The sequence below is a fragment of the Dissoconium aciculare genome, assembly GCF_010015565.1.
Source record: "Dissoconium aciculare CBS 342.82 unplaced genomic scaffold K489scaffold_4, whole genome shotgun sequence".
Taxonomy (NCBI): domain Eukaryota; kingdom Fungi; phylum Ascomycota; class Dothideomycetes; order Mycosphaerellales; family Dissoconiaceae; genus Dissoconium; species Dissoconium aciculare.
This window is the reverse complement of record NW_022984954.1, coordinates 1,085,258-1,094,579: the sequence shown is the minus strand read 5'-3', so window position 1 is coordinate 1,094,579 and position 9,322 is coordinate 1,085,258. Positions and strand designations below refer to the sequence as shown.

The 9,322-nt window shown below is 55.5% G+C and overlaps 5 protein-coding genes across 5 annotated transcripts; 2 read left to right on the top strand and 3 right to left on the bottom strand.

Moving 5' to 3' along the window:
• Nucleotides 1–657: 657 nt before the first annotated feature.
• K489DRAFT_387843 (uncharacterized protein) lies at nt 658–3,150 on the top strand (the record flags this gene model as incomplete). Its single annotated transcript, XM_033606361.1, has 3 exons — nt 658–994; nt 1,079–2,583; nt 2,614–3,150. The coding sequence occupies 3 exons, from the start codon at nt 658–660 to the stop codon at nt 3,148–3,150; spliced, it is 2,379 nt and encodes a 792-aa protein (XP_033461384.1).
• Nucleotides 3,151–3,435: 285 nt separating this feature from the next.
• K489DRAFT_378758 (Trm112p-domain-containing protein) lies at nt 3,436–4,695 on the bottom strand. Its single transcript, XM_033604480.1, has 2 exons — nt 4,253–4,695; nt 3,436–3,968 (listed from the first exon to the last, which is right to left on the bottom strand). Exons 1-2 carry the CDS (start codon nt 4,436–4,438, stop codon nt 3,708–3,710), a joined length of 447 nt encoding a protein of 148 aa, XP_033461383.1. The 5' UTR covers nt 4,439–4,695; the 3' UTR covers nt 3,436–3,707.
• Nucleotides 4,696–4,964: 269 nt separating this feature from the next.
• On the top strand, nt 4,965–5,264 carry K489DRAFT_290136 (like-Sm ribonucleo protein; the record flags this gene model as incomplete). The annotated part of the gene is made up of 2 exons (XM_033600168.1): nt 4,965–5,046; nt 5,149–5,264. Coding segments are annotated over 2 exons (198 nt in total), but the record flags the coding sequence as incomplete, so codon positions are not given.
• Nucleotides 5,265–5,957: 693 nt separating this feature from the next.
• Nucleotides 5,958–7,360, bottom strand: K489DRAFT_316252 (S-adenosyl-L-methionine-dependent methyltransferase; the record flags this gene model as incomplete). The annotated part of the gene is made up of 4 exons (XM_033601147.1): nt 5,958–6,113; nt 6,206–6,346; nt 6,434–6,715; nt 6,950–7,360. The coding sequence occupies 4 exons, from the start codon at nt 7,358–7,360 to the stop codon at nt 5,958–5,960; spliced, it is 990 nt and encodes a 329-aa protein (XP_033461381.1).
• K489DRAFT_180505 (uncharacterized protein) lies at nt 7,243–8,258 on the bottom strand. The gene is made up of 3 exons (XM_033599457.1): nt 7,913–8,258; nt 7,539–7,820; nt 7,243–7,463 (listed from the first exon to the last, which is right to left on the bottom strand). Exons 1-2 carry the CDS (start codon nt 8,155–8,157, stop codon nt 7,592–7,594), a joined length of 474 nt encoding a protein of 157 aa, XP_033461380.1. The 5' UTR covers nt 8,158–8,258; the 3' UTR covers nt 7,243–7,463; nt 7,539–7,591.
• Nucleotides 8,259–9,322: the final 1,064 nt, after the last annotated feature.

Sequence of the window (9,322 nt, the reverse complement as noted above, 5' to 3'; positions counted from 1 at the left end):
AGATTCTGACAGTTTGGTGCCATAGTCTCGCGAGATCTGGTTCCTCTGAGTCTCTTAGAGAGTATCTGATGATTGATATTGAAAGCAGCAGCTGCGCTCCGTTGGCTCCGAAAATGACCAGATCTATACGCATTGATAGCAAGATCGATTCTACCTTCTTGATTATCTGATGACATGTCTCGTTGTTGATACAATAAACAGGAAAGATGTTGTTTACAATGCCAAGACAAAATGGCCCGTTCGGTGATTTGGCCCGCTCGGTGATAGATTACGTTATAATTATTATTTATTATTCACTGGACCCGTGCGCGCAAGTGATGATGATGATGTTGATGATCGTAGGAAGTCCTGCTTAGTATAACCCTCACGCGTACATAACACCCCGACAGCATATACCATTCAATCATTCAATCAATCATTACCTTGTTGCCCTCTATCCCTTCCCTCCTCCGACAACGCGCATGAGTCACCGTGACGAGTTCGAAGCCGTAGAGGGCTGTGCAGGGTGCAATCGCAACAATAACCCATCTCCATCGCCGCAATTCCATGACTTCACCACAATTTCTCCCACTTATCGCTCGAAATAGATAATCTACGGAAGAAATCACACATCTCACACTTCATTCCTCACGGTATACAATAGAAGATTCACATACAATGGCAGCCGCAGCCTCGCCGTCTTTGAACCTCGGAGCTAATTCCGGCTCGGCGTCTACGTCAGAAAGAGGAGGAGCTCAACGTGGAAGAGGTCGAGCTCGTGGCCAACAAGGTGGAAATTCGAGGAACGAACACCCACGCCCCAACGGCGGCTCATCTGGAAATACCAACAGCGCTGGCGGTGAACGGTCGGGGGAGCGTGGTCGCGGTCGAGGCCGCGGTCGAGGGCGAGGACGTGGAGGAAATCACCAGGAGGGCAGCCGTGCCCCTGTTCAAGGACCGGCGACTGCGGACGATCAGCAGCCTTCGGCACATCAACCGCCACCCCAACCGGGAGGTATAGGCGTCCTTGGGAAAAATCGTCTGACCAAGGACGCCGCAGAGAACACCACAGGCGAGGCCGCAGACGCGGCGCCCGCAGGGGACGACGTCGAGGCCGAGGTGTGCTTCATCTGTGCCTCGCCCGTCGCGCACAACAGCGTCGCTCCCTGCAACCACCGCACATGTCACATCTGTGCGCTCCGACTCCGCGCGCTCTACAAGACCAAAGCGTGCGCACATTGTCGAACCGAGGCGGCCTACGTCACCTTCACCGACGACCCGGAGAAGCGGTTTGAAGAGTACCAATCGGCCGACTTCTACCGGACCGATCCTACCCTCGGCATCAATTACGAAAACGCCGACATCTTTGAGGACACCTTACTCCTGCTGCGGTACAACTGTCCGGATGGGGACTGTGATGTGGCTTGTCTAGGCTGGCCGGATCTCCACCGTCATGTCCGCACTCAACATCAAAAATCCATGTGCGACCTGTGCACCCGGAATAAGAAGGTCTTCACGCACGAGCATGAACTCTTCACCAAGGAAGAGCTTAAACGACACGAGAAATTCGGCGACGACAACCCCGGTGCAGTCGACCAGAGTGGGTTTAAGGGACACCCGGAGTGTGGTTTCTGCAGATTGCGCTTCTACGGCGATGACGAGCTCTACACGCACTGTCGAGAGAAGCATGAGCGTTGCCATCTATGCGATCGGAGGAGCGACGGCCGCAAACCTCAATATTTCATGAATTACAACGCATTGGAGGAGCATTTCGGAAAGCAACACTACCCCTGTTACGACAAGGAATGTCAGGAGAAGAAATTCGTCGTGTTCGACTCGGAGATGGATCTGAAAGCTCATCAACTGGAAGCGCATCCTAATGGTTTGTCCAAGGATGCCCGGCGGGACGCACGACGTGTGGACATTTCTGCGTTTGATTATCGGCCGCAGTACGTCGAGCCCCGACGTGAACGGAGGGGTGGAGGAGGAGGAGGAGGAGGTCGTGGTCGTGATCCAAACGCGGAGCAGATGCCTGCCGTTTCAAGCGGCCATGTCAGCCGTGCGGAACTCGCTCACCAACGCGAGCGGGAGATCCACGGCACGCAATCTCAAACCAGCCGCTCATTCGGCGGTCAATTGAGTCGTCCAGTGCCCGCCGCCGCGGCTCCGGCGGCCGTCACCACCGCCAGCAATCCCGCCACGGCCGACAACTCCGGCGCCGCCTCCCCTCCTCAGCCCGCCGAAGCCCTCAGCCCCCAGGAACAAGCGCGACGCCTCCGGCACGCCGCCGTCACCGACCGCGCCGCCCAGCTCCTCCACCACAACCCCAGCAAACTCGAGGAATTCCGCACGCGCATCTCCTCCTTCCGACGGGACCAGATCACCGCCGCCGAGCTCATCGCCGCCTTCTTCGCCCTCTTCGACAATTCCGCCTCGGACGCCCTGGGGACGCTGATCAAAGAGCTGGCCGAGATCTTCGAGGCGCCCGCCAAGCGCACCGCCCTGCTCGCCGCCTGGTCGAACTGGAAGGCCATCAACGAAGACTACCCTTCGCTGCCCGGCGCAGGTCCGGCCTCGGCGTCCGTCCCGTCCTCCTCATCGCGGGTCCTCCGCCTGAAGAGCTCCACCGCCCAGAGTTCCCGCTCCGCCGTCTCCAAGCACGGGAGTTGGGGCTCGTCCTCCAGCAGCAGCCCCAACAACCCATTCCCGACCCTCCCGCTTCGCTCGCGCCCCAACGCCGCAACATCCTCCTCCTCCGCGGCCCCGACGCCCCACTGGACCACCGCCCGACCCCCCGCTCAGACATCATCATCCTCAACAATCCGCCCCGCCGCCCCCCGCCAGCAGTCCTCCTTCGCAACCGCCTCCTCCTCCCGGGGCCCATCCAACGCAGCGATGCCCTCTCAGTCGAACTCGAACTCAGCAGACCTCTTCCCCGCCCTCCCCGCCGCCCAGAAACCTTCCAGCACGTTGTTCACACCCGGCGGGGCGAAGGGCGCGGTCGGCATCCGGAGATTGCCGGGTGCGCCGGTCGCCGTGAGCGCTTGGAGTGGTGGTGGTGCTACTACAGCGGAGAATTCCTCGGCGGCGGAAGCGCCGGAGGACGGGAGCGGTGCGGGTGGTGGCAAGCGGAAGGGGAACAAGGGGAAGAAACAGGTGCTGATCTGGTAAGGGAGGGGGGTTTAAATCCACATCTGGCTTGGTGTTGTTGGTTTCTTCTCCTTTGGAAAATGGGGGGATTGGAAGGAGGAATGTATAGAGAGAAGGGGGCTGGGGAAACGGGAAACGGGAAACGGGAAACTTTCGTCGGAGTAGAAGAAAATCCCCATGGAGAGAACAGGATGAAAAGGCTTTTTTTCGGGGAAATCATGATGACAGAGCCAAATGAAGAAAGAAACCTTGTTTTCGATTCACACGTATTTCCCCCCGTCCCAGTCCATCGGAGCCTCCCTTGTTTCACACACCCACGACATCCCTCGTCGCCTCTTCCCGATGAATCATCCGGAAGATAGTCCCCTAGCTGCCTGCCTCCCGCCCAAAAGACCCCGAAAACAAATCTCCCTTCTCCTTCCTTCTCCTTTCCTTCCGATCCCTTCTTCTCGCTTCCCATCCCTCCCCCTACCTCCGTGATTTGTTTTTTCCCCAAAAGAAAAGAAAAGAAAAGAAAAAGGAAAGGAGAAGGAATCCCTATAAGAGCGGGAAAAAAGCAAAAAAAGAAAAAGACAAGTTCAAACCAAATGGCTCGGCAGCAGGAAATTCGCGATGCCCTCCTTGACGGCGTACTCGTGCCCGCAGTTCCCGCACGCGAGCTTCCCGCTGGCGATGCTCGTCTCCAGCAGCAGCGTGTGGAGGTCCTGGAGCGTCTGCGAGGGCGCCGTCGTCGTCGCGACCTCGCCGGTCTCCGCCGCCGCATCTGTGGCTGCGGGTGCGGATGGGATCTCGAGGGAGTCCGGCTCCGGGACGGTTGAGGGGAGGGGCGGCAGGCCGAGCTAGATAGGTGGGGAGATGGAATCGTCAGATTTTAAATTATCACTATTTTTGACTGGGGGGCCTGTTTGAGGGGGATCGTCCGGTGAGGGATAGGATTTCGGAGGCGAGATTGGAACAGAGTGAAGGGCGAGGCCGATCTCGGGACAGGTGAGGAGAAAAGAATTTACGAGACATGAGGCCCACGATGGACAGGAAACGAGAGGACTCGCTCGGCCGACCAGGCTGATCGAAAAGGGAGGAGAAGAAGTAGAAGAGGGATGAATGAAATCTGACCACCGCGTACCTCCTGTGTCACGGCCCGCATCGCCTCCCAATCCAGCCGCGGCAGCATGTTTCGAATGAAGAGCGGATTCAGGTCGACTTCGATCTGTTCGAGTTCGACCTCGCGCGGGTGCAGGGGGAAGGCGGCCGGGGAGGATTTGCAGGATTTCCGGGCGCAGGTGAGGAAGTTGAGGGTGAGGAGTTTCATCTTTGTCCTTTCTCTTGTTTCTTGATCTTGTTTCTGTTTGGTTCTTTTTTGGCCTCTCGATATGTGGTTTGATGGTTGGTCTTGACAAAAGGAGTGGTTTTGAAGGGAATTTCAATCTCGAACTCGTCGGACTAGAGGTCGTTTTCTTTCGCAGATGAGCGATTCGAATTTTTTTTCTCTCTCTTGCTGGGTTCTGGGTTTCTTTTGGAATATGTTCGGTCGGTTGTATAACGATCTCCCAGACAAACAAAGCCAATCTTCTCTGGGCAAGAATGTCGTCGGTCCCGCGATGTAAATTTCACAATCGATAACGAAAGCACCACACATTTTGACCCGCAGTCTGACATCACTTCATCTGAAGATAACCCTAACGATCACATTGATCAAACAACAGTTCCGACTTCATAGGCTGCTGCAGAGAAAACGTTCGAAACCACATACACCTCAACAAGATCGAAACACCATGGCCGACACTCAAGACTCATCCGCAACCAACGGGACCGCAGCCGCCACCGCCGCCACTGCCGGCCGCGACCCCTCTGGCTTCCTGAACGAGATCCTCCATCGGCCCGTCACGGTCAAACTGAACTCGGGGGTGGTCTACAAAGGTTCGTCCTGTTGAGATGACACCAATCTGGACGTGGAGAGAAATGGCGATCTTGCCTCTGGAAAGAGATCCAAATGACTAAAACCACCTTGTTCTTCTTCAGGCGAACTGCAATCCGTCGATGGATACATGAACATCGCCCTCGAGGGCGTGCAAGAAATCGTCAAGGGCCGCCCGAGGAGGGAATACGGCGATGCTTTCGTGCGAGGAAATAATGGTGAGTGCTTTTCGTCCCATCGTCCCTCACCTTTGCGCCCGCGCGTGTGTGTGCGAGGGAAGTGAAGAATACAGGGGATCTGGAAGGTGGTCGTTCTGATGGCTGGCACATGTGGTTATTTTTCACTCGCCTGCCTGTTCAATTTTTGGCTGACGAGGGGACGTGTGATGGCAGTCATGTACATTTGCGCTGGGGATGAGACGGTTTGAGGGGTCCTCGGAATGCGTGAAGGGTTTCATGTGGAATTCACCGAGACAATCCCGGAGAATGACCGTGGGATTTCCATGTGGACGGCAGCATTCTCGCGCGACGACGAGCGGGAGATCGGTCAGTGGACGGCTTCACAGCAGCTGTTTTCGACGAAAGCTTAAAGCCGCGGGTGGAATCCCGACATCGCGATCAAAATTCATCTGTAATGCTGGTCTAGGGTGCAGACACTGGTCCTCGCTATCGGATATGTGCGTTCGATGGGGATCTTTCCGAATGCAAATGCAACGAATCGCGCGAGGTGTGGAAGGGGCATCGTTCGCAAAAACCGTCGTCATCAGGAAAGGAGGGGCCTTCAAGTGAATGATCACAAGTACTTCTCGTCTCGAGCAGAATAAAATTGCATGCCCTTCTATACCCTGTTCTATATTGTCGATCGCAGAACACTCGCTCTGCAAGAATCCCCACGACCTCCCATTCCCACCGCATCAAGAACGCTCCACACTGAACAACGTCGAGCGACCTTCCGATGGGATCTTCGAAGTCCAATAGATATGAATATCGCCGTGAACCGTCAATCGACCCTGAGCATCCTTCTCCGCCGAGGGATCCTCCAGGATCTTGAGGAAAGCTTGATGGACGCGCTGTGAGAGAAAGAAATGAGGTCAGCCTAAGGCGGTTCGAGGAGATGGGAAAATGTCGTCTTAAGAAAAGCAAAAAAGAAAAAGAAACTCACCTGCTTCTCTTCCCCTCCCATCTCAGCGATATGTCCCAAAGACGAGAATCTCCCCCACAACTCCTCTTCGGTCAGGAAATGTTCGAAATGCTCCTTATACTCGCCCAGGGGCAGCGCAAACAATTGCGAGGCCGCACCGCTCTTGCTCCCCTCCTCCCGCGCCTTGCCATCTCCAGCGTTCTCCTCCTCGCCACCATCCAGACCAAGCGTGCTCGTGACCCCGGCCACCATCAATTTGAAAGGGTTGGCCCGGATCTGCGCGTCGTCGAAGACTTCGCGCCAGCGCATGTGACGGAACCGGGGATGGTCGTCTTCCTGGGATGGATTTCGGGCGTCGGGTTCGCAGGAGTACAGGAGGTCTTGGAGTTTGCCGAGCCAGGGTTCGGTCGCGGCGTGCGTGCGCGGGCTGTTGTAGTCTTCCGCGTTCCAGATCAGGCCGAGGACGCCGTGGGGTTGGAGGACGCGGTGGATCTCGTGCAGGGCCAGCGGGGTTGCGAACCAGTGGAAGGCCTGTGGAGAGGGAAGAGGTTAGAAGAGTGGGGGTGGTGAGTTGAAGGAAGGTAGCTTAGTCGAGGACGGGTTGGACAGGGATAGGGAGAGGAAAGGATGCGATATGATCGTCGCGGAGGAGGTAGGCGAATGTGTGGAGATTCCGACAGTCTCCATCCAGATTTTGATGCTGATCCATCTTCAATGCCAGTAGGGAAAGGGCGAGGGCTGGCAGCAAAACCCAAAAGAGAAAACCCAAATCGACAAAAACCATACCTGAGCCGCAAAGACCGCATCAACACTCTCCTCGTCCACGAACCCCTTCAGATCCTCTGCTCCGCCCTCGATCACCGTCACACCCGGCAGATCCTTCTTCACCAAAACCTCCCTCATCTGCGCGTGCGGTTCCGCCGCCGTGATCCGGTAGTTCTCCGGCCGCGCGGCCAATGCCTCGGTGAATTTGCCCGTGCCGGCGCCGAGGTCGAGGAGGTGGGCGCCCTGGACGCCGGCGACGCGGGTCTGTTCGAGGAGGAATTGGAGGGCCTTGGAGGAGGAGGATGAGGCATCTGCTTCCGAGGGGGACGTGTAGGAGGGTCGGTGGGTGTCGTAGGCGGCGGCGGCGGTGAAGGCGCGTTGGGCGGCGGAGGAGATTTGGGAGGTCGACATGTCGGGAATGCTGTAGGAATGCTTGTTTGTTGGTGTTATTTTCTTGTTTCTTTCGGGACCGGAGGATGAGTTCGAAGGTCGACCTGAGTAGGCAGGCTGTGGGCTGTAAGGCGAATGGTCGATTTAACGTTAGAACAGCGATTTGATTTTGTTTCCAAGCGCCAGACTTTGCACCAACTTCTTGAGGGAATGGCGCGTCTGTTGGGATTGATGTCCGACAGAAAGGCGGCTTCAAGCAGGGTGATGATGATTATTATAGGAAATCAACGAAGGAAGATGCACGACCCAGGGAGAGCTGATTTCCCATGCGTGTCGTAAGATCTCCAACGCCTCTCTCAGATAGACGATGATCGTCAAGAAATTCCACGCCAAAAAACTGTAGGGAGCTACGTCATTTCGGGGCTTCGATTCCACTCGCAATTCCGACGACGACACGATCCACTCCATCAACACCTGCACGCTGTCGGATTTGTCCACCGATTCATGATCGAATGCGGAAGTTAGAACGTTTTCGCCCGTCCTGAGCATGATGCGGAATCGCCATGCACCTACCGTGGTCTCTTCCGCACGTTGTCGACATCGACCGGCTGACACATCTCGCTCCACCACGGCGTGGTCGACTTGGCCCAGTTTGCGATGGACTCATGATCTCGGAGGGAGTCACTTGCGCACGAACTGACACGAAAGGAACACGCTCGTCGCATGAATTCCCTTTTCATCCAGGAACGACAAAACATGGGGTCGAGTCCAAGATCTACAGCGCGGCCTCGACGTTTCATGCCACCGACCCACAACATGCAACTTCCATATGATCATTTCAATCATCCCATTCCGCACGAGTGTGGAGGGATTGTTGCCGTTCTGTCCTGTACGCCCGGCCCACGGAATAGGACTCAGCTCCGGTCCCTCTCGCCTCGCCTCGCCTACATGAACAGTCTGTCTCCTGGATGAGGTTCCGAGATCTTTTCCCACGTAGACGCCGTCCTGGCGCCATTGCTCCTACGATGCCTCCTGGAGATTAGACCTCTCCTCAATTTTCGTCAGGCGCGAGCACGTTCTCCCCGATGGCAGATCGGCTTTCATCAGTATCCAGGATGTGTGTGTGTGGGCGAGCCAGCGAGAGAGAAAAAGAAAGAGAGTGTGAGAGGGTGTGTGTATGTGTGAGAGAGAGTAGAGAGAGTGCGTGTACGGTGTACCGCATGCGCGCAAGAGACCATACAGGACATGGATGGATCGAGCAATTTCCACGCGCAATATTGTAATATTATAATAATACATACCCCGGCCGGAAAGTGTTCCGAGCTGTTGACCAAAAACAAACCGAAGGTGAGAAATGTAGGTGGTGCGCTGTTGCGAAAAAAAAAAAACAAACCTCCAGCTTGGGAGACTCTCGACTTCTCTCCCTTCCCCAAGAGTTCGGCTTCATATGCACCATGCAATTTATCACCTATTTATTGCTGTTAATTTTAGAGGGGTGCGTGCATGAACTGTGATCGGCGCGAGATGCATCGCTGCTGCAGCAATCTCATCGTCGTCTCCAGGTACCTCGCTAGGGAAGTAGGTGGGTAGGTAGGTTGCCCTAGAGGTAGGTGGGTGGGTGGGCGGAAAACGATGATGGAATTATATATCCTGCTCGGCCTCTGTATGGGATGAGAGAGGACGCGACCGTGTAGACTTTATATGTATATATATATATAACGTAATCTATCACCGAGCGGGCCAAATCACCGAACGGGCCATTTTGTCTTGGCATTACAACTGAGGTGACTACAACCGTTGTTTATTCAACCACATACTTAGTTATACATCTGCTATGCTAGGATATGGTTCAGAAGGAGCATCTCTATCTGTCTGGCAAGTCCGTGAGTTGTGTCCAGCTATTCCGTAGTTTCTACATCGTCGTTGAGTTGGAGGTCCTCGTTCAGACTCAGCTTCATTACAAGTCCTTTTTGATCGTTGAGC